Source organism: Acanthaster planci, linkage group LG19 (assembly GCF_054643075.1).
Source record: "Acanthaster planci isolate LZ-2023a linkage group LG19, COTS_SCS, whole genome shotgun sequence".
Taxonomy (NCBI): domain Eukaryota; kingdom Metazoa; phylum Echinodermata; class Asteroidea; order Valvatida; family Acanthasteridae; genus Acanthaster; species Acanthaster planci.
In genome coordinates this window covers 4,814,916-4,839,609 of record NC_141795.1, presented here as the reverse complement: position 1 = coordinate 4,839,609, position 24,694 = coordinate 4,814,916, and the positions used below count along the sequence as shown (strand labels likewise).

Genomic DNA, 24,694 nt, shown 5'->3' with positions numbered 1-24,694 from the left:
TTTAAACAGAGGCTTTACGGGAGATTTCCTGTTCACTGTCTCCGTGTCTAAAAGACGCCATATTTCAAATGATGCGACTTCGACCTTTGTCTCTCATTCAAATGTACTGTATCATTTGTTTTGAGTTTGGAGGTGGACAGGAACTCTCACAATTTATACTAGAGTCAAAGTCATTTAACATAAATTTCACCGACAGAGAATCAAGCAGAAATATTGTGCATGTATGAATTTCCATTAATTTGACCGATGTTTCTATTCTGCTGCTCAGCTTTGGATGTACAGGAACTGGGACGAAAAAAAAGAAAAACAAACAATACAGCCTTGCCTTTGAAGACGTGCAGCCCCTACTTCAGTAACTGCGCATAAGGCATGTTGGAGTAATTCCAACTACGCGGAGCGAATAATCGAACATTAGCTCACAATTAAGTGTTACGTAACAATTGTCTAGCTTTGTTTGAAAAGTGGACCATTCAACCAACAAAACACAATTCTCGCATCAGGTAAAACGCGAAGTCTGTATACCAAATGGAAGACCAGATTGCCGAACTACTCGCACAAATTATACGCGGGAAGAACAGACACTCTCAGTGCTCTCGTTCAACATGTAAAACTCAAGCTCATAAAAAGGGCAATAACTGAGAGAAAAATCAGCCTCAGCCACATATGCATTTTGCTTGCTGATTCGCTCGAGGTATTCGCAGGAGGTAATCCTGCTTCCTGTACAGTTTGCACACACAATTATACAGTGGATTCTTAATACATTATGTCTTCCCACTAGTCCATGGAACTTACCTTACAAACAACTTCTCCAAGCCCTGGTATAAACTTTACAACTGTAATGCCGATCGTGCGGAGGGGTCGCTCATCTCTCTTGCAAACATTTTTGAGAAATCCAGGCGAATATTGACGTTCATTATGCACTGGCCCTTTCCATGATGAAGATACAGTAAAACCTCCTCTTAAACCACAGATTTCAGGAAGTTTGTCCTCTAGTGTGTTAATTTGTAAAAGCCATATAGACACATTGATTAGCCTAAGGCAAACTGAATTCCTCTCTGGATTAAGTTAACCCAGGTCAGCAAACTCACATCGACTTCATCGCATTGTAATTACCTTTGAGAATACTGCTAAGACCAAAAGGTCAAAGTGACAGCGCCCTCCAGTGTGATATGCTATGTTGCATCACATTTTATTTCCCAAATTTACATTGGGTACTCTCTAAGTAAGCTGTGGAGATGTTTGTCTTAAGAATATAGGTATTCTGCATAGTATGTATGGTAAGGGCAAGTAAGTAGGTTACTACAAAGGGGAGCATTTACATGGGTTATCAGTGATGCGTGCGCGTCAATGGTGATAAAAAAAACCGAGGCACACATGTCTGACGCATGTGCAGTACAAGCGCGCTCATTCAGCATTATGACGTTTTGTTTGGAAACGAGAGTAACACAGTGAAGTATTATAGGTAGGATGCACAAGGCGAATAAACACATGCTTAATGAAGGCGGAGAAAGCAAACTGTCATAGATGGCATTTAAAACTAAATATAAAGAGAAACGGCGGATGATATCAGGTAAGCCTTTTATGCGTATAGGCCTAATCCGTAGAACTAATTTGCTTATTTCCTATACCATCAGAGAAATATTCTTTCAAGGTGATTGAGTGACACTGAGGTTGGCACGGTAGCCCAAGTGAGAGCGTAAAAGTGTTCTGCGTAACAGTTTTCCTCGAATGGTCTTCCGCGGAACATTAAAAATCGAATTGGATGTCAAGGGCTAGCCTACGTTTTTGACACGGAACCGCTTACAGAAAAAAATGTTTTGGACGCTAAGTTAGCTACATAATCTATGACGGAAGTAATGAAACTGCAGTGGTGTTTTTCCTCAACACATTTTCGAACGCCCACTTCAGGCACGATGCTGCACTATAGAAAGAGCAGTGACCAGGACGTCACAGAGTCCGCCATCTCGGATCGAAATCCCGCCCTTTTCCCGCGAGATTACTTGAAGCCTCTGCTGCCGCAGGATTTCCCTCTGGCCGTGCGTCGATCCCAGGTCCTGTGGGACGCGCAGAACGAGCTGCTCCAGCGCGCCACGGAGGCTACAAGGCGGATGGAGGTGGCCAAAGCGAAGTTCTACGCATGGCCCGATACAGACGGTGACCGTAAACGGACGGCTGGACCTTGCCAACTGCTCAGGAACTACCGTAACTGGGAGAAGGTGACTGATGAGGGCGCGCTTTTCTCTCAAAGGGAAACAACCCACTACAGGACTCGCAGAGTTCATTTCAATAAAGAAATCAAAATTATCAGAATTTAGGTTTGAGAATATGGACATCGCACTCCTTACTCGAATTTAATTGCACGACTTCATTCTTACAGTACAGCTAAAGCAATCAAGGTATTATATTTTTCCACAGGTATGTTGTGCGTTAACCATTGGGGGATACTTGCAGAAATTTGAGAGCTAGAGTGGGCTAAAAGGCATTACTTATGGATACTGGTAACATATCCTGGCTAAGTGCAACTTTGACTTTTAACAAGACTCCGTCTAAAGTTACGCCTAGATTAACTTGTCATGTAACTTGTCACTGCCCTTTCTTAAAAGCGTTGAAAAAACCCACTTCCTCACAAGAACAAAAGAGACAAAACTCAGTTTTGTTTAACAGCTCATTTTATTAATTTAATTAACTACACAGGTTGATATAAATATTTTGTGTATTTTGTATTTATACAGCGAAGTTACACTATATACATAACCACGGTTATTTGGTCAATCAGAAGTTAGCTGGAGAGCGAGGCGGTGAAGTTACATTCATCATAAAAAGATTTTTACACTTAAATGGAAAAAATGCAAACAGCATTTAAAAATCTTTGAGAATTAAAGACAGGGTATACAATCGATTTTTTAACTTTCAATCAGTATCTGTGAATGAGTTACTGGGAGCCTGAATACCAAAAATGGGTTGTTACTGAAATTTTAAATAAGAGACCACACGCATTGAAGATAGCTTTTTGTAAATCCTGATATTATATCAAAATATTGACAATATATACCGGTGAAGGCACTGAACAGAAAAAAAGAAATCTGAATGTAGTTGTTATCTGGAGAACAACCTCGAAACAAACCAACTTAGGTACTCATACTCCATAGACATTCAAAGCATTGTCAGAATTCAAGGTACACTAAAGGTTCCGATAAATGTTTCTGTACGTGGGCGTGATTTGTCAAACAATTTTGCCCATGTGAAAAGCAACACCAAGTGCGCGCGGTCTAAGTAATGGAAGGCATGCTTTGAAAGGATCGCTGGACCTAACGTTGCTTGTTTCCAGTCTCAAGTTATTTCATACATAAATAATCTGAAGTCTTTGGCCTTTAAATAGCAGTCTGCCGTTCTGCCTCCTTCCTAACATTGCCATCTCTTTGGTTACTCTGTAAAAGTTTTTCTGGCAGTTATGCTATCTTGTTTCAGGGATATTTCACTGTGGATTCCGTTAATTAAATTCAATTCAGTAGACATGACATTTACAACGTCCCCGCTGAAGTGCCAAGGCTGAGGCAGTAAATGTAAAAGGTAAGATAGTCAGGTTGTGCATAAATGGCCAACTTACAAAGCTCCACGAAAAGTGAAGCTGTGTAATTTTATTTGGTGCAACAGCAAAAACATGAGAGCAAGAAATTAGCATATTAAGAATGTTAACAACTTTGACCCAATGAGCTAGTCTTATTTTTGAAGTTGCACCTGACACTCATTGCACTACATGATTCAGGAAAGGTTTGGTGTGGCAATTCAAAGTCATCACCTAAAGTGAGTATGTGAAGCCGGCTGTAACTAATTTTGCCAACCGCCTGAAATTTGTACCTTCCAAAATACCCTAACCCTTCAATTCGCATCAAACTGTTGGTATTAAGTAGCACCATGCACTGGAAATAGCGTGCAGATTCGTTGCGTGATGGGTCACAGCGTGTAGTCGTAGAAAATGTACACTCATGGCCACGTCAACATTTCTTGGCTACGGCTAGAAATACTACGCACCCCCACCGGAAGCCGTAAACTCCCGGCTACATCAAGTCCCCATATTATGCACGGTTTTGCCGGCCGTTAAATTTGCAATAAAAGTACATTTTACGCAGTCGAAAGGTTTGTCACAAATCACAGTATAACTAACTTGATCCAGGAACGCTGAGGACTCCCACACTCCTCGTGAATCCAACCTGTGCACACAAAGAGAAGCCATTTTCAAGGAACTTGTGTCCAAAAGTGCTTGTGTAGATTGGGTTTGAAAATGGTAAGAACAGTTAAAGCTACAGTCTAGAAAATATCATCTGTTGAGTCTACTACGCTGATCCCCATTATACTTGTTCGGCACAAGAGGGCGGGCTTGCCATTCGCGATATTGCGATTGACGCCTGTGGTCGAGGTTGCCGCGGCGCTGGAAGCAGTGGGTGTTAGTGGGATTCTTCTCCCCAGGCCCTTGCCGTCGCTTGAGCTCTTACTCTTGGGAACGAGGCAACGAAACACACGCTTGAAACCAGCTCGGAATCTGGAATCGAGACAAACGAAGGAAATAAGTATGCATTTTCCCTGAAAATGATAATAGAAACATGTTCAAGTCAGGGGCTACAGCTTTAGAGACAACTGATGACTATCTTATCAGGGCCGTTTTCCAATGCTCAACTTTGGCTACGTCTGAGGCTTCATCTGTTTTTTTACTTGCTGACTTTGAACCTGTAAGCGCAGTAATCAGTCTAATAGTGCCACGAAACATCAAATAAGATGCAGGAAAGCCAAAAAGTACAGCAATCCAATGTAATTTAAACCTTTCAGGCCCACAATTGGGGATTGGTTTTGGGAACGAAGCCTGAGACGGAGACGAAGTTGAGTATTGGAAAACGGCCCAGTGTTCCTGGAAATAAAACTGATTATGCTGCCGTAAACCCCCTTTGTCGCAATCCTGCATTTGTGATTAGATCGGACAATTAGGCGACTATGGAAGGGCTCCTTTGATGCCCCTGTATAACTATCACCTGCATCAATTACGTGGAAATGTTTTTGTACACAACAAACCTATCATTAAGCCAGCAGTAGATGAATGGATTGTACATGGAACAGCTCATGGCGATCGTCCAAATGGAGAGGTAAATGTGAACAGCGTAAGGCTTCATGTAGATGTCATCGTGGAGAAAGGCAAGGAACTGGTAGACGTGAAGCGGGAACCAGCACACGGCAAATACAGCTATAACAAGCACAATCATCTTCACAACCTGAATAACACACCATAAAATATCACAAATAACAGGTGTAATATCTTTGAGATAACGACGCTGCAATATCTGGAAAATCGTTGTTCCGTTGAAATGCTCAAACGTATACAATAAATCATGACATACAGCTTTAAGAAATTTCGAAAACGTCTACAGTCATAAAATGCCTCCAATTTATTGACAATTGAAATTTTAAGTCCTCAGTTCGTTTATATCGTGTCCATTTTCTCAAAGAAAAAGTAGAGTAAACTCAACAGGGTTTGGTGAATTGACGCGGAAAAGCATTGTCAACTCGTCCGCGTATTGATGCACTTCCCTCCATTTATGGCAAATCATTCATGTACTTTACGAGGCAAAAGGGAATGTCGGCGCGCATTTTATGCTCTTATGAGCTCGATATTGCCCTCGATATTACCTTCGATATTGCAGGGCATATTTCCGATTGGAAGCCTCTTCGGCAACTATTTGTCACAGCGCATCCACATCAAATGCAATTCCAAATGGAAGAGCTTATTGCGATTGTACCGCCCAGAATAAAAAGGGTAAGCAAAGTAGAAATCTCTGTCATCGTGGTTTTATCTCGACACACTGCCGCCAAGCACAGCAGATACACAAACCATGTGGATCGCTTGATTGAATTTGCCTGTTTTGACAGACAAATTTGAAATGCTTATAAACAAAGTATGCAGGTGCCATCGTTACCAACATTACCGTCTCCATACAGTACTGGCTAGTTTGATTTCCCTTCTTGGTATTGTTTTAGACTTCAGTGTACATTTGTCAGACGGGCTTGCAAAAATGAGGAATGTGTTTTTGCAAGACGGATGTTTTCTTTGGCTTCCATTACGCCCCTGGTCAATCATTGTGTACCATAGAGCCGAGTGGACTTAGTCAGCAGGCGTTGGTTGGGCGTCCTGTTTAAACTGTGCCAAAGGGGTGATGCAAAAGCCTTGTCTAAATTCTTCCTAACCACAAAATACGAATTTTACCCGCAAGATTTCCCAAAACTTCCAAACCAACTATTAATCGTATAAAGATTGAGCTAGGTACACTGTAGAATATCTTCAATACATTCAACATTGTCGGCCTATAAATGTTATTCCAGTACTTCTCTTTTTTTTCCTAATAAAAATGCAAGTGTCTCTCATTTTATTCACTCTTTCAAGCCTCGTTAGTAGATCTAGGGGAAAACACTTGACACGAGACTAGAATCACTAGAGACGTAACGTGAGCAGCCTCTTCTGATGCGCTGCAGGCCGTTTTCAACATTCTTTCAAGGGAATGTCTGACTGGTAGTCACTTTGGGTCAGGATCGGGGATAGACCACTTCCGATGAACTACTGAAAATTTATTCGATTTACAAACGAGCTTTGGGAAAATCAGTAGAGAGCTTTTCACAAGAATTACACGGAACCGTAAGACATGACATGTCCGCTGGTAACCCTGTGTTATTAGGAAACAATGAGCAACAAAGCATCGGACATGGCACGTTCACCGATAACTTTTTTGGCCGATAATTGAACTCAGCAAATTTAGTGAGCTTCGCAACGCAGTCACATCATCGGTCCCGGATGGTACCTTTAAAGGCCAATGTTGAATAAGGTCAGGTCAAAGAAACATGTCACCCAACTCGATCCTACCCCCCTCCTTGGCAATCCCTCCTTTCTCTCACTCTGCATCTTATCTCCACGGTCAACAAGTCCTCCCTCCCATCCTTTACCTTCCGCTTTGCCTTGAGCTGTCTGGCGCGGTTGGGTATATACTCGCCCAGTACATCACCATGCCACAGCTTGACGCCGATGACCGTGTAACAAGCAGCCAACGTAGCTAATGGCAGACAATACAGCAGCACGAATGTGATGACGTTGTACCTGTAAAACATAAATGATTATCGATCACGCCACTGTTATTTGAAAAAAATAGGCTGCACAACATGTTATAGCACAACAACACCAACGCACATGTAGACATGTTGCCAACGAGGATGAACGCTTGTAATAAGTGGTAGGCAGTTCGTTTTGGCGAGCAGAATTGCAACTAGCCCTTACCGCGGTAGCACAACGCTCGTGGTCAAGTGGTACGCGCCCGTTAAAGGTCTCCTCAACCACTAGATGGCAAAGACTTGTCAAATGCAGGCGCTCGTCAAACTTCAGAACGAGACTACGGCGTCTTCTCTGATTAGTGTTTATCAAAGACAGTGGCGTAACTACTCTAAATTTCCGGGGGGCACCCGGCAATGCACACATTCTTACCACTGACCATAAATGTATATTAAATTATGAGCGATTCACAATACAGTTTACCATCAAAAGCACATACTGAGGTAAAAACTGTTTTTTCCAAGCACATTCTAAAAAGGTCGACATCTGCGCACAAACCATTTTCAATTTGAAGAACTCAACCATTATTTTACATGTGCAGTATGTATTGCAGTATGATTAGTCTTGGTTCCAAGACTTTCCAGTAGTTCATTCCGCGACATGAAGCATCACCAGACGAATTGCTCCAAGTAAAAAAAGAGCTTAAATAATATAATGCTCTCTGTATCCGCCCTGAATTGAAGTGCACACTCAACGGCGAAAGAAAGACAGGCTGGTACGAAGTTTTCCAACTGGTTTCTGCACGCGTTCGGCGCACACGCAAAGACAGTTTAAATTCAATGCCCGTACTCAGCGTTCCCAGCGTTGGTACCATTTATCGCCATCCGGTTGGTAAGTGACTTCGTCACAAAGGCGGACGCGCCACGATTTGCGGGCTCCCATTGGACGATCGCTGAAGTTGCGCGTTAACGTCCGGTTCCATGGTTCCATGTAAGCGGCGATCGGTGCATGTAACTCTGTGCAGTGCATGTGCAGTGGGCGTGGTTTAAACTGAAGTGACGTCGCGCTTACGAACCGGATAGGTTCATCACTGAAGCACTGACGATCTAATTTCACAAGGAATGACGTACTAAAAATCCAGTTGGCCCGTCCTCCACAGTACAGAGGCGCTATCATTAGTTAACATCACTACTTAAGCCATGCCCACCTTTGTTTCGACACCCTAGCGGTAGCCTGGGCGTTACCTTTAAGTAAGACTGATGCAATACAACTTAGTGCAACCGCCATAGTGTACATGTAATTATAATACTGATATTAAGCCGTGTCCGAATTACCCATGCAATGACTGGGAAGAACACGCTAGTCCACGCAGAACGGATATACCGGCTAACTGACGGCTTCCATAGGCGCATGTGCAGTTTCAGCCACAGCCAGATAAAATTCAGGTATCTTGATACCTGTTGTATCAAGATCAAGCAAGGATCTTGTTTATGGGGCCTGTTCTACACGGATCCGAATCGCGATCCTCAATTCATCGTTGGTTCACTGACACCAGAGCCTGGATTGAGAGGAACGGCGATGGGTTTAAGATCAAGTTCTGCGTGAAACAAACAGGCCCCATAAGCTATACAATGTGCCACATCGGCATTTTCAACAGAGCATGCCAAAATGCATGAAGCGCGTCGGGGGTCACTTGGGAATAGCAATATGCGCGCGTGGGAGGTCGGCTTAATCAGATCTGTGACAGCCCTGTTTGTTTCCCATGGATCTGGATCTCGATCGTGTAGTCCAAACGCTGGTTCATGCCATCCATTAGGCCGGTGTCTAATGCCAGCTAAGGCGCTCGCGTGGTTTGTTCTCGAATGACCTTGCCGTTTGAAATATCGAACTGGTTTGCAAGCACAGCCGTCCAACAAAACAAACGCGACGAATCACAGAAACGTTACGTACTCTGTGACTGATGTGTTGTGTTTCCTTCATTTAAGTGTAAGCCATGGACTGGTTGTTGGCTCAAAATTGGAGAATGATGAAAAGAATAAAGAAACAATACAAACTTACGTAAAGTCGATATGGTTGAGTATTCCATCCGGCCAGATTACCAAGCACTGTCGCTTAGTCACATCACCGAGGTATGTGAAAGAAATGATCCTTGAATAGAACAAGAACGGGCTGGCGAAAACGGCCGAGCCTCCCCAGATGACCACAATCATGCAGACGATGTAGGACTTGGACAGTCGAGGTAAGAGCGGGTGGACGATGGCTCGATAGCGATCCACGGAGACAGCCACGAGAGACAACACACTGGCCGCCACAGATACGGTACCGAAGAAGCGGGCCACTTTGCACATGGCCGAGCCCAGGGCCCAGTCCTGGGTGACGATGTAGCTGGCCTGAAAGGGCATGCTTAAGGTAGCAATTAAGGCATCCGCCACGGCCAAGTTCAACAGGAAGTAATTGGTCACGGTTCGCATTCGGGGGTTGGTGGCTACGATCCATATCACGATGAGGTTACCCCCTGCAGCGATGACCATTATGGCAGTGCACACGACGGTCCACCAAACGCGTGACTCATTATCCAAGTTGTGAACAAAAGTAAAGTTGACCGGGTTATTGTCCTGAATTCCCCCACTATTTTGACCTCCCATAATTCCAGGGGACAATCTCTTCCGGTATACGACAAATAAATAACAAACGACACGTATACTCAATCCTTCCTCAAAACTCCACAGGCACTAAGGCCTGCTTTTGCGTCACAATCGACCTGCAGTCCACAGAAGTTGTTTGTTTCAGAAGTATCCTCTAATCATCTATTCCTAGCTGTCCACTGCGTCTGCTCTTCGCGGCAGTGGTCAAGCCGTTGTATTTTTTTTATTGCAAACCATAAACGTAAATGTCACGCAATAATCTAATATCAGCAAACACTAACCCGCTTCCTTGGAAACACTCTTGATACGTTCACCCCACTGTCCGCGAATAAACTGTTTTGACAAGCTTGGCTCCTGCCTTTTTATAAAGTTGTTCTAGTTATTCTTGGTGTATTGCACTGAATTTCCCTTGACAATTCTGGTCCATAATCCAAAGTGAAATATCAGGCGATCGAATTCTCCATAGCATATTAAAAAATCCCTCCTACGTCAGGTCTACTACGGCACTCTCTTTGATTAGATTGGACAACTTTGAAGTGACGTCACGCACAGAAAGCTGAAGTGGAACCCCTCGATACTGGGAGATTTGTGCAAAGAAAATCACGTGACCTCCGTCAATGTCCTCGTTTGAACGTTAAACTCTTACTCCTTCAATGGACAAGGAAACAATATCCACAGCTGACGGAAGGAAATCCTGACAAGTTCTACTGGAATCTGTGCTCTCGAATAAACTCGCAATGGTCGTTTATTCCCCTAGGATTAAGAAAGTACCTGTAGTTAGGTTATTGTTCACTTTGTCGACGATCGTGTTATCATAATCCGATACCTTCCTTTGCTTTCTCCTGCGTATCGATTTCTTAATATCAGCTAACCCTACACAAAACACAGATATGAATTAGAAACGCAGTACTAAAGAGGCGGTCAGCAGCGGATCGATACAGTGAGCGGTAAAGTGAGTAGTTAGGCGAAGTAGCGTGATCCGTGGCTTGTGCTCCGGGGAATTTTTTGGCGCACCTCTCGAGGAGATAGATTCCTTGGCACAAAGAAGACAAATTCAAGCTGAATATTGACACAGGAATTCCTGACCAACTGTCTTGCCCCTCCCCCTCAAGAAACGACGGCGTGGAATGGATACATTCTCGAGGGTACGGGGAGTACGCTTGCCCGCGTCAGCCTGTCCAACCAACCGCGACAATCACCCATAGTCGATGACCAGTACTGTGACCTAAAACAAACAAGAAAAAGGCCAGCCAGGGAAATATAAGAAAAAACACTTTCTCAGAAGAAAAAGGCATACCATGGGTTTTCTGTCCGAGCTTGGAGACGAAAACATCCGGCCTTTCCGGTTTTCCCACAGCGAAATTTCTTCAGGTTTTTAAATTTTTCTTCGAGTTTTTAAATTGATCTAAAAGGGTATTTCAACTTGACACAGTTTACATCTGGCAGAACATGGGTATAAAATAACAACTGGACTGTGAACGGATTTGGAAATCTGATATAAAGAACTCTTTCCGTACTACACGTCATATTAGCAGTCTTGAAATGTAACTTGAAATGTGCTTGGTATCCCAAATTTTTATTACTTATACCAGTGTATTCAGCTTTGAGTCCCCAAGAATTTTGTCGTTCTTACTAATTGTGAATTATGTGCTCAATAAGTCAGTCATTTTGATTCGAAAACGAGGCAGCTTTGCAGATACTTTTCAAAAGACGAAAGCCGACTAGATAATGAAGACGCGATCAATTTGGTAATATAGATTGATAGTCTGGCACCATTCAATTCAAAAGTGTAAAATGAATAAACAACATCCGGGACCACAATCGAAGAGAAATTATGACCCCGTGGGCAAATCTTCCTGGGATGGACACTTCTGGCTTCTTCTTGACTGTAACGTAAGAATTTACCCTTATACAAACAATTTTTATCTACACACCTCAAAGTAATAATGTGTTTCTAAATCTGACCGACCGTAGAAAGTGTCCCGTGTTCTATGTTTCATTGATTGTTGAAATGTGGTGCACTTACCGTGCCACCGATCAAATAGGACCACTGTATATTTGGCACTTCCACCTGAAACAAAAATAAATTACACAGTTTTTGCTACACGCCGCACGGTAAAATATATTCCGTTGTGACAATTTATTGCCGAAACAGGACCAACAGTAAATGACAAGAGGGAAGTGCGGTCTGTCTCTCGAATGACATTCAATGGTTCATTTATATCTTATCATTGCTGGCATTAAGGCTCATCTAGGCTTGATGGAGCTATTGCCCTAGGACACCATTAGAGCCGTTCGGCGCACGTGCTTATAACCTAACCAAAAGGCTAAAACTTCTTTCCTGGGATGAAATAATTAACAATTTCACGGCTTCTTCCTCGCCGCGCCCGACCCCTTGGGGCCTTGGATAACCAGATATCAACTTGGAAAGAAAAAGCACTCAATCATTCCTGTGATGTGGAATAAATATCTCTTGGATTCTACCACTAAGTATCGACAACCGGTGTCCGTTCCGTAAGGTATCTCTCTTGAAAGGTTTGCCCGATTTAAAATGCGCAAATTAATCAGCATGGCTTGAGTAGATTCAACCGCGTACTACAACATTTAGTCGCGTTTCAAGTCAACCGATCTGCCCACGGGACGAAATCATTCTCACAAGGAACTTAAAGACGCGTTTTCAAGATCGTTCAAGTTGTTTCAATAACGACCTTGATTGTGGGAAGCTTACAAAAGGTGACATCGATAGGGCATCTGATTTGGACTGTAGCAAGTCGGGTCATCGTTAAGTTGATCATTAATTTGACTGAAAGCAACTCTGGACAGTCCCTTCAAATAATTTTTGTCACTCTGAATAAGACCAGCACAAAAAAATTGTGTTAGCATCAGTAACCTTATCGTCTTCTCAGTCAGAAATGAAAAAAAAAGACATTCTATATCATGACCGAGGAAACGGTTTCCCTTTATGTGCTGTAAATTACTGATCATCTATACAAATTGCACTCTCCTCAGGCCATCTTAATAACTACCTTCTGGTTAATTTACATCTACGATTTTAAGTTTCCTTTGGTATCCTTCTTTACGAGAGAAGTGATGGATATCTAACAAGTACTATCAGCCTAAATACGTTCCCACGCATGATAGGGACACTAAATGTACATTCGGTTTCACCTCTCATCTGAAACCATACTCTACACCCACGCGCTCGAGGCAAGCTAGACAAGGCAATGCAACAACTTCGATTACAAGCTAAACATGTCCATCCTAGCGTGTAAATGAATCCCGACTCATCGCAGTAAAAAAACAAGCGTGAGGTGCCATCCGCCCCCTTTACGCTATGGTAAACATAAAGTTTCACTGCGCATGCACGGCAATTGTTGAGGGAATCGTTTCGTACGAAGCAGTAATCCTCGAACACAGAATATGATAATAATGTGTCTACTTGTACATTTCAACTAAGTATACCTGATTTAACCAAACAAGTATCGGCTATAATCTTATTTTGTTTCTATGACTGAACTCACAGATTTGATTTTGGAATTGAAAGTGATTTGGAAAACCGTTCCCGCCACGATAAGCTCTTACTGGAAAGTTTACATGGTTGTACAGCTGACAATACAATAATTGTGATGTCACTGGCCTATCAACTGGGGTCACACATTAACCAGTAAACAGAAATCATCTTCAAGATCAGCACATAATTTTAAACCTGCTTTCCACGCATACGGTGCATTTCACCAATGTGTCACTGAGTTACGTCCAACATTACAACACAGACATATACACGTAGTTCACTTGTTCTAATAGCGTGCAATTGTTGCACGCTGGCTTTAGGTTTCTCTCTTATAAGAGGATAATGAAAATGTTCTTACAACTGATCACAAAAGAACTGAAATCAGACACTGGAAATGTTTCAAAATGTCAAGTGTACTACAAAACTGTATTTTTAGGGACATGTTGAAAAATCCGTGTCATACTATTTACTAACCTGTATAGGCCGTTCGGTATCCGCATTCGTTAACCATGTTTTCCTCCTGTACAGTTTCAATAAACACCTTCGGCAACTTAACGCAAACGGCCACGAGACGCACTGAAAATACATCGATGAAAAGTACGGACGACTTCATCTCTTGCGTCAGGCTTATAGCTCGCATAAACGAGGCATTACAAAGCATGTACGCGAGTTACTTGACGTAAACGACTGCTTCGGTATAGGCTAGCACGTGTGAGGAGGATATTGTTCTGGAAACAGTTTTGATGCAAAACTGAATTTTGGTGCATTAAAAAAATACTGTATCTCTTGCATCTCTAGCATTTCTTATTCATAAGCTTCAACATGCTAAAGTCCAGAAAAACTGACGAACCACGTGTCTTCTTGTTTTCCTCAAGTATTCCCTCACATTGGACAGTAGACACTTGTAATGACAAGTTTTGAATGTAAACTCACGATCTGTACTCCATGTACAAAGGTCGAAGGAATATTGCATACTTAATCTGAGCCAATTAAATCAAACCAGACTACAAATGGGAAGGATTCAACAGACAGGCCTCCTTCATGCATTGGGAAATACTGATAGAGTGGAACCAACTTAACTTGATTCCTCCAAACTGGAAAACGAAAAATAGGCGGGAGAAATCTGACCATGAAGATGATCTCACAGCTACACAGTGCACTGCAATTGCAAACATCTTGCAATTAGCGATCGTGAGTGCTGACGCACAGTGCCCGAAAATCCTGTTTACGGCACGTACGCATTTTTTTCAGTGTTCCCCGGGTTTGTTCCCTTATGGTTTTATATTCTCCATGACTAACATCACTAAAAGGTCCCATGTGTCTTACGTTAGCCTAGGGAAGACCCCGTGCCCGGAAGTCACGACTGTTGACAAAACCATGTTCTTTCAAAATTGCATTCGGCAGATGAAGCCTGTAGCAACTCAAGGAAATTTAAGAATGACAATAGTGTCGATTAGTGACAGCGTAATGGATGTTTATTGTTACTGCGTCAGGTTTATAGCCAACGGATGCTTTGTTGGAGGTTTATGTTACTCAGCATTACAGACAAAAATAAATATGTCAAGGAAAATTGACATTTTCAATTGTTTGGTACACACCTCGTGTTTCCAGCCCAAAAGCATATAATTTGTAATGGACATAGAGCAAAATCCATTTTTACCAAATAGGCACTGCCTGCACGTCAGCTTTGGTTTGTTCATATCTTCAATTACAGGCTAATAGCGTAGGACACACACAGGAAGTAGAACTTTCCACGCACAAATTCGATTGACATCAAAGGAGTGAGAAGGAAAGCTTGATTGATCAAAGAGAAAATGACAGAATTTCATTATGGACAACTCCGGGTTATCCAGTTCCTTTTCTGGCTGTTTGAACATAAGTTCTAAAACAGCTACTCGACGACGTAATTCAACAGTAAAAACAAATTAGAACGCGAAGTTAATTTCATTTGACAATTTAATATGCTGCCAGTTTACAGTGATAATTTATAGTGTGTAAGCTAAGACGGACTTGTGCGAATGACGTGTGTAGGCAGGGACCGCGTCGTGACCTCAAAGGGTTAAGATATTATATTCAATGTTCCATGTCTCAAGATATCCTATTGATAAATACACTAAAATACATGAACTTTAGTCGTGACCTACTGCAGTTTGATAATTACAACAGAAGGTCCCCTATTCCTTTTGATTGTGAGCTCTTTTCAAAGATTACCAGAGCCTGCTCCACAACATGACAAGCCTACAGCACGTCCTTCAGTTGCTTTGTTATTGCACATCATATCTGAAGTCTACCGCGCGCTTTCAACTGACGTCGCACTTCGACGAAATTTAATTTGCTCGGTAACATGTGTGGACTCCGGGCCCCACCAAATATCCCCAAAATGCGTTTGGAACGATCCCGAGCTGGACTGTTTACGGGATGCAGCGGCCCAGAAATCGATCATTTTCGAAGAAAATGCGTGCGCCGATTTTATCAATCAACAAATCTCCCAATTTTCTTGGTACTTGATAATGAAGGCATATTAGATTTAAAGAAAAGAGAACTTTAACTTGTTGGTTGTAAAAAAATCAATTTAAAACAGCTAAGTTTACTCCCAGATTCACCGAATACGTATAGAATTCCGAAAAAGGAACCAATGAAATTAGAAAGATTCGAAACTCTCCTTCAAAAAGGAGAATGTCAGGACTGAGCATCGTATCTAAGCCAAATGGGATCGATGTTCGTGCATTTTGATAACGATTTTCACAAAGTGACATATCGATGTTGCGTTCACCATGTTCTCATCCGGTGACTTAGCGGGGATGCGTTTCGCATAGGCAAGGATCATTTAGCTGCTAGCCATGTTTACCTCACCAGGGAGTCTTGTCCGGAAACACAGTAGATAACTTGATGTTTGAAAAGACATGTATGTCAGCTAGATGTTTACAATATCAAACGAACTGAATGCTTGGAACTAAATGTTAATGACAGAAAAAGAGATACTCATGTCCTTGAAAATTTTCCATTAAAGGATTCAAACTTGTCAAACTTACTGCGTAAAGCATGTTTTCTCACAAGCCTTTAATCAATAAATTGATTTTTATACTTGTACTTTCAACTTGGCGCTTTGAAACATTGTAGAAAGTGCATTATAAATGTTGTAAGTTATAGTTATAAACGAAAGTAAAGACTCAAAACGTTTCCTTTGAAACAGATTCATTCTTACGAAACAACAGCGTATGGAGTTAACTTTCTTTCATTCCCATGAATGCAAGATTCGTTGTTATTTCAGCTGATACTTAAACAGCAGCAGGCATGCGAGGTTGCTAACCATTTCTACATTTTATCTATGGAAAAAAATGAGGAAATACCACGTCCGACGCAATATATCGCTTAAAATTCGATGGTTGCATAATGACCCACGTATTCGTGTAGACTTCACTCTACCAGCCTGATTAGTTCTTATAGCATTTAAAAATATTGGTACTTACTAACATTTTTTTTTATTTTTTTCTCTTTTTGTTCTTCAAATGTCCAGTAGTTGCAGAGAAGTATCGTTATGTTAACGGAATGATGAATGACACATTTAGAGAGAAATTTTACTTGTCGTCCATACTGAAAATGGGAGGCAGACGATTAAGAGTGAAGATTAAACCAAAGTTAGATAAAAAGAATTTGAAAAAAATCGACATTGAAAGCGTAAAATGGATTAAAATTTCACTTAATAGGAATAAGTGGAAATATTAGGAGTTAAGGGATGCGAGTTGGCCAAACATTCGTCAGATACACGAGTCTCTGCAACGACTATAGCCTTGCGGATTCAAGTATCCGTGGAAAGAACGTCTCTCACCTGTCATTACATGCAGTTGCAACACTTGCTGAAAAGAAAACTCGCTGAATAGTGCTGAATTGCTGACTAGCTTTGCTGAATTGCTGAACCCCAGATCTTCCTCAAAAGTTATTATTGTTTCAGCTATCGAAAGCATGACAGTCTTGATGTGTCACATCCGGGTAAGAGAAAGTACAGGCACGGAAATGATTCGCTACGTGGACCTACATGGACGAGGCGTGAACGATACCTCCCGTTCACTTGCGCCAAGCGACTCCAGGCAGCACACGCGCACCCACACAAGGCTCACAGAATGTCACTCAAGATTTCTGCTCCCAGGTCCCATTAGGCCCGGCCCGCGATTGGCGCCCACTCCTGGTGCCATGCCTGCTCCGGCGGCGTATTTGTTCTTCCTGATCACGTTTCCTTTCTTCTCTTTTTCTTTCTTATATGTACATGTACTTACCTCCGTCCTAGGCTCTGTGCTCTGCAGGTGCTGTGCAGACGTGCATGCGGGCTAATGCTCCGTCAGTAGTGCATTGTATCGATACATGTATGCTTGTCACTTTCTGACCATTGAGCACGCTTTCATCTTCATCCCACAGTGCGGAAAATGTTCTGGTGAATAAAATTATCTCACTTTTTTTCAATTCAGCCTCAGTATATAAGAGGAGATTTCTTCCACAGAATGTCTGGCTCTCTCAGAAGCTAAGTGAGGTGGAGGTGAATGCATGAAGAATCAGTCTACACTCAGGGAAAACCTAAGAAAGCAGTTCCAAAAAATTACTTACTTTTTTGTAAATAGGTAATACAGTAAGCCTCTGTCATTACTATGACTTTTCAACAATTAAATGAACCGCCTATATGCTAAGTTTAGTGAAGAATAGCTGAGCCAAGCTTCTGTCACTACCGAGGGCAATTCAGCTATTACGTCCCCTACATGCTCAGTTTAGTGAACCATAGACGAACAATATATGTGTCCACCATTACTGAAGGCCTTTGGGGGATTATGTGTTCGTCTATGCTAACTTTAGTGGGTTTTAAAGCTTGAGAGCCATTCAATGCAATCAGTCCCAATTTATCTGTCTTTTCCAATGGAGACCCCTACCTTTGTCTCCGTATCAACCAACTTATTGGTGTCACGTGATATCTTAAATCCCATGAAAATGTGTTCTTCATTTCCGTATGGACGTGTAGCCTCCCAGGCTCCTGCTGGTTGTGCATTAATTAATGAGCAACCCGGTTCCGTCTTTCGACTGATTAAACCTGAGAACAATTACCAAAAACGTGAAAAAGTCAAGGTTTTCATAAGATGAAAGGGCGGACGATCTTTAGAATGATGTAAATTTTAATGAATCTCCGAATAAAAATAAATATACATTCTTTGCACTGTACATAATCTCCTTCCGATGAATACCGATGAATAACTACATCAACAAACTGGCAATAGCATAGTTATCTTTAATTAATTCGTAGCATATATCTTCCATAGATAACAATGATTACCACTTGCTTCGCAATTGAAGTGGAAAGGTGGTAGCAGATGAGGAAACAAATTTGCCTTTAAAGTAAATTCAAAGACAGTTTTTAGACTGAATAAGCACGGCTTTGGTTCATCTGACACATTCTTTGATGCATTTTTCTTCGTTATAAACGATGAGTCAATTGACATTCAATTGAGCGGTCGCTGCACTGCAGTTTCATCAAGATTTTCACACCACCAAACGTGGATAATCAGGCAGTAGGAAAATTATTTTTCCACGTTGCAACAAAAGGTGAAGATTGATTCTTGATCAGCCCTAGATCGCGGTCACTGAACGGCGTTATCACCGCTCCCCTTGAAACCAGACACGCAGATTGACGCAATGAAACGAATGTTGAAGTTGCTTTCGTACTGTCTTGCATTTCTCTCTGCACTTCCTGGCACTTCCTGAGGAAAAAAATGTAAAGGCCGAGCACAGGTCGTGTGCAATGTACTTGCAGCTGGTTATACGGTGTGAATGTCAAACAGGACTGTCTCGCATGGGGCGCGGATTCGTCATGCAAGGAAAACGGCAAAACCTCGGCAAATCCAATAAAACCAAAAATGCAAATGGTGTCTGGAGGCGAGGGAGTGCTCGCCGACAGAGTTGGCCAGACCCAGGAGCATCCGCCACCATCAGCTCGTTAGCTGCACTGTTCCTTTGGGGACCTCCCCTCGTAAGTTTCCCCTGCAAGCCAATTACGGCGGCATTAACCATTTCTTATCCAGTTAAGGATGGTGACGTCACGGGGAGGGAGATAATGTAATCATTTTTTTCGCCGAGGGAAAAAATGTAGGGAAATAAACAGCTATACATCTATCATCCAAATGAGGTATAACAGTGCTTGAATGTGCACAGGGGTTCCATCATTACCTCAATTATGACTAAAAGTGAACACAGTATACAGCAGATAAGTAGATAATATATGATTGTTCACATTGGTGGACATGTTTTGAACGATTTTCTATGAAATTAAAGCCCACCTCAAGTGTCATTTAATCTTTCCAAAATCTTATCAAGTTTCAGGAAAAGTGTGGGCATTGGTTCTAAACAACATCATTGTGTTGCCACAAGCCCTCTACATAGCCTCGACAGGTTTTCATTTGGAATATATGTATTATCCATTCAGGCAATGGAATAACATTGTACATGTACATATAAATTATGGTTAAATCCACGTAATTTTAATATTAACTGCATCTTTGTCGTTCCCCTGGGTGCTTCGCCCCTGGGGGTGAAGACTTTCATATACAGTGTGGCCAATATTCTGACTCCAGAATTGTCGGGAGAAATCTGTTCAAGAATATCCACAATCAGGTATATGAGCCATGTATCCACAATCCATCCTCATATGTCGGTTTCAATGGGATTCGAACTGGGATCAAACAGGTTTGTGATCGAAGAAAGTGTCAGAGAATCCATTGAAATCCCCCAGCTTTATATATCAAAGGAAGGACTATGGCCGTTAAATGTCGTGAGTTAAGGAGAGACTTGAGGTGACGGCCTAACACATCTTTGCAATGAGCTGTGGGTAGCTGAGACATCAATTAGGTCAGAAGGTAATGCTTAAAGGTGAATGTCTATTCCACATATTTACACCACAGTTGCGCTTATGTTTCAGATTTGTTTCAGCGATTGTCTCTTGCTTAATGGTCACGTGTGCACTGGCTCTCATGAAAAACAGTAATGCCAACAACATTCAGATTGACATTATCAACAGCTAGCAGTGAAAAAGCTTGATGTCTGCAATTTAAAAGAACACAAATCTTAAGACGTCAGTACACATGTTAGCAAATTAAAATTTAGAGATACTTTCATGACAGGAAGACGATATATATCTGCAGATAATGTTCAAACCCTTAACCCTAACAGTCCCAAATCCTCCAATTTTAATATGATTTCACATACATCCTAGGGAGTTAGGGCCGAGCATCAAAGACCAACATAGGTCAGTCTGTACCAGCTTTTAATTCGACTGTGTTTATACTCAGATGTGACCTGTTTACGACATTGTTGTCCTTCAATAAGACTTCTAGACTTGTCAGTTTAGAACCGTCATCACGAGACAAACAAGGACTAGAATCTAAACAAAAGTAACAATTTAGAAACTCCGTACAATGCTGAACGCAGTAGGTCTATTGATCAGAAAGTTAGATTTGGATTACAAAAAGATATGCTACAGGCGATTCGTTCAAGAAACAAGCAGATAAAAACACACCCTCAAAGTAATTTCCTTTCTACAATAACATAACACAGCGAGTAATTTTCCCAGAACTTAGCCTTTTCACTTTCTGTGTTTTGCATTCTTAAGACTGTTCTGTAACTCAGGGCCAAAATCAAAGGAAACCAGACTTGTTGAAATGAAATTGGGGTTTATTTTACTTGTAGTGAAATGGACGTGAAAGAGAGGGAAAATTCTGAAAATTAGGTGCAAATGCTAGCAGAATATAAAGACCATTTGGAATGATGCATTTTTGCTCTCTGTGGAGGTTTTTTAAAAGGCACATTGTGACTTTCAAGTTGTTGAGGGTTCAGTAAACTTTCTCCCTAAGGAGTCGGACGACCACCAGTAGCAAAAATTTAAAGCTTGAGTACAGTCAGCACTTTCACCACAATTATGAGCCAGTTGGGTATTTCAAAAAGGCCAGGTCTTGCAGGGGACAAAACGTGCCTGTGAAACGGCGTATGGGCTTTGCTCAAACGGTAGACAATCGTGCGCGTGTGCTGCTGTCCCCAAATGACCTTAGTCTTGCCCAAAGACTATTTTACTGTTTGGCCCGTGCACCGTGCAGGCGACATGAGCTGGCGAGCATAGCCGAATAACACTACTAGTAGAGGGCGCTATATCCACAAGAGACGACCTGCCAGAATATACCAGGCACGAAATGGGACAGAGGGGTACCCCCCAAAAAGTCCAATTGCCAATACACACCCCAGCCTATTGTCACTTAACACATCCCCCTAGAAGTTTAAAACGAATTCCTGAGATACCAGTATCACAATGAGCAACACCAAAGGCGGGGGGGAGGGACGGTTCTCTCTGTCCCCCATAGTTTGCTTCATATGTGCCAGAAAACCAGTCTCGTCGAATCTGGCAGGCTTAACCAAAAAATTCCGAGCATACCTCACGCGCTCAAGCTCATGAATAATAACACCGTACGCAATGTACTGCCGAAGACCGCGCGCCATACCGACTGTAGTTTTCGGCAGTGCGCATGAGCAATTATTCATGGTAATTTGAGCGCTTAAGGTATGCTTGGAAAATGACCTCGGTGGATTCAATTTGGGCATGCGCGGTTGGAATACAGAAATGGCTCATTGTTGGATATTGTAGCTTATAATTGGTCATGTCCTTGCGCCTTTGCAATGATTTCTTACACATTCTTGACGTGCTATGATGCTGTTGTACGTGCATGTGTGTCGCTCATACAACATTTCCCGTATGCTGAATGACTTGGCGTTCAGGTGTGCTCTACGTGTGTTTCCGCCGTTCACATAGTTTTACTTATCGTTCGGGGCTGAACACTGAGCTTTTATGATGGAAACGAGATGTCTGATGTAATTCTTTTGTTATTCAGTCTCTAATGCAGCAGTGGTCTTTTTCGAGCCGTGAAATTCGTTGATTTCCTCAGTTCTTGTAAAAATCACGATATTCTTGCATTCGGAGTTTTCCCGAGAAGTTGAAACACATAAAGGTGAAGTCAGCGCTGAACTAAAGGCCATCCGGATGCTAATTAGCTTGCTAGACCTTTTTAAAGCCAGATTCGAGAACTTAAATTTGGTTCAGGTTATTTTATTATGTTACAGCCAGTCATTACCTAAGCGAAAGTCCAGTTGACATTCGAATATTACAGAATTTAGAAGGGTTAAATGGTATCGATAAAAATTGCTTTATGATATATCAAGGATCGATACTGGCTTCTGTGGACACCAAAGGACGACGTTGCATAAAATGACTCAATATCACTTTTTTTAAAGTTGTACTTTTCGCTTTATTGTGTATATCTTGACTAATGTCCTTTGTATATATGCTGGGCATATCTCCTATGCATGCTATCTTGGCAACGCGCCGGGTAGCCTCTCCATGTGAGACTACAACATCCGCAAGTATCAAACACTGGCTATGGTTCTTCACCATTTGATTAAAATTCGAAGCTGTAGTCGTTGGAGACGCGACCAGAACGCGACTTGCCCATCATGAGCGACCTCATATAAACCCGTGTATTAACTCAGCGGTGGGTGAACACACGTGGCTCATTGCCCTTTCCTAGCAGTGAACAATTAAATGAAAACTCCATAACCTCACCAAAAGCTATGGGCTTTTGTTAGGCCGTGTTGGATTTAATCGCAGTTGGAAATTACATGCGCCCCCACGGGCTAAGCCGGGAGCTCGAACATCCTTGTCAAAGAGGCCTATGCCATGTTGTTTGTTATTGCCGCTTAGCCAAGTTGTTCAGTCATAGCCATACTGACGTTATGTTCAGGCTCTTCACGATCTAGAGCACCCTCTATCGTTAAATACTAGCATTTGTTTTCTGGGATTCTCCTTTATTGTTCACTGTGTCCTTTTAAACATCCATGCTAACAATTTATAAAATAAGAAATACAGATTTGTATATTTCAACAATATTAAAAACCTGGTAGCCTTGGCCTAATATGGCTAATTGGTCCCATTACTTGTGAAATTGGGAGCTAATTCCAGTTCCATAAAACATGAAGTTTTGCATCAAATAATAATTCTTCACATCCTTTTTTAAGACAGAAAGTGAGGGTCGTTTTTCGTTCATTTTCATTTTATACACATGGAATCTACAGATCAACAATATTAAATCAACCACTTTACTATAACGTGTAACATTGGTGTTGCCAAATAAAAAGACGTTATTATCCATTGCAATCGACAGGTTGGTCTTCTCTTTAATCCAACTTTTGTATGGATAAATACTAGCATTTACCTTTTTTTGGCTCGTTGACCAGCGCCCAAACCGTGATTGTACCAAGACCATGTTTTCATGATACAAGCCGACTCTTTTTTCATACCTGTGTCCAAGCATTGTCATCAAAGATCGAAAAGCGCCATAGGCTAACCAAAAACTTCAAATAACGCTTTGCTAACAGGGAGTGATAACCTCGCGGTCGGAGGTCATGCACATAGTAATCAGTCACAGTGCAGAGCCATCAGCCCTTCAATTCCCAACGCCCTGTTCGGCGCTGGGCGACGAGCGAATTACCTTTTCTGACAATGTGCATGATTGAGAGGGGGCGCTTCCGTGCAACCCCATGATGGTGTTCAGGTGGGTGTCAGCCGCACGCGGGAAACGCGTGCATTCCAAAACGTTGGTCCCCCTCCCTCTCTGTCCAGGGTGGGGAAACATGTACAACTGACCTATACTATAGCAGTTACTGGCTTTGCATAAAGTATCTCATTTGCTGGTTCACAGACACTTACTGAAAAACTTTTTGATCAAACGTTTTTATGACCAGTGGCAACCACTCTTTTTGAAAACACTATATTTTACCATAACTGAACGTGTATTCAGATGCTTCAGTCTTAATGCCCAGCAATTTCCAAACGGAAATCGGTGACGCAGTCTCCTCTCCAAGAAAGGTAGCCTTTACGGCTGCGTCTCTAGGTAAGGGCTGAACATGATTGCTTGTGGAGGTCAATGGCTAACGGCTGTTGAGGTAAAAATTCAAGGGGAATCGTGTGTTCCTGCCGGTCGTAGCCAGGTAATTTCTCACTTGGCTTATTACCAGGTCAACGCGCCATTTTCATAGACATTACACGCCCCGTCCGTGCCTAGCGGGAAAACAGCACATTAGGACGTCGTGAGGCATACGGCAATTTGCGTAACTCTCTCCTCCGGCCCGAGGTCGACTCGGCCGGCTGGAAGACTCCTCCACGCTTCTTCTGAGGTTCAGTCTCTAATGAGGCACGTGCAAAACATACCAAAACAAAGCACGAGATTGATCTGCCGTGGGCGACGCGAAGGGGGTTGAAATTTCAATTACGATTCCATCAAAACGAGAGGGATGATTTTAAAGCTTGCTGGTATGAAATTCCTTTCCAAAAGTAAAAAGCAAAGCAAATTGCAAACTTTGTGATCTAAGGAATTCATACCTTCG

At 42.1% G+C, this 24,694-nt stretch overlaps 2 protein-coding genes across 3 annotated transcripts; one reads left to right on the top strand and one right to left on the bottom strand.

Moving 5' to 3' along the window:
* The first annotated feature begins 1,455 nt into the window (after positions 1–1,455).
* Positions 1,456–2,914, top strand: LOC110974224 (uncharacterized). Its single transcript, XM_022225716.2, has 2 exons — positions 1,456–1,570; positions 1,909–2,914. The coding sequence occupies exons 1-2, from the start codon at positions 1,525–1,527 to the stop codon at positions 2,313–2,315; spliced, it is 453 nt and encodes a 150-aa protein (XP_022081408.1). The 5' UTR covers positions 1,456–1,524; the 3' UTR covers positions 2,316–2,914.
* Positions 2,652–17,955, bottom strand: LOC110974203 (tachykinin-like peptides receptor 99D). Of its 2 annotated transcripts, XM_022225674.2 has the most exons (6): positions 17,067–17,955; positions 11,753–11,797; positions 9,140–10,951; positions 6,982–7,132; positions 5,065–5,261; positions 2,652–4,540 (listed from the first exon to the last, which is right to left on the bottom strand). In XM_022225674.2, the coding sequence occupies exons 3-6, from the start codon at positions 9,724–9,726 to the stop codon at positions 4,309–4,311; spliced, it is 1,167 nt and encodes a 388-aa protein (XP_022081366.1). In that variant the 5' UTR covers positions 9,727–10,951; positions 11,753–11,797; positions 17,067–17,955; the 3' UTR covers positions 2,652–4,308. The 2 variants fall into 2 exon arrangements, with proteins under 2 accessions (XP_022081366.1, XP_022081357.1); XM_022225665.2 differs by lacking the exon at positions 11,753–11,797.
* Between the last annotated feature and the right edge of the window lie 6,739 nt (positions 17,956–24,694).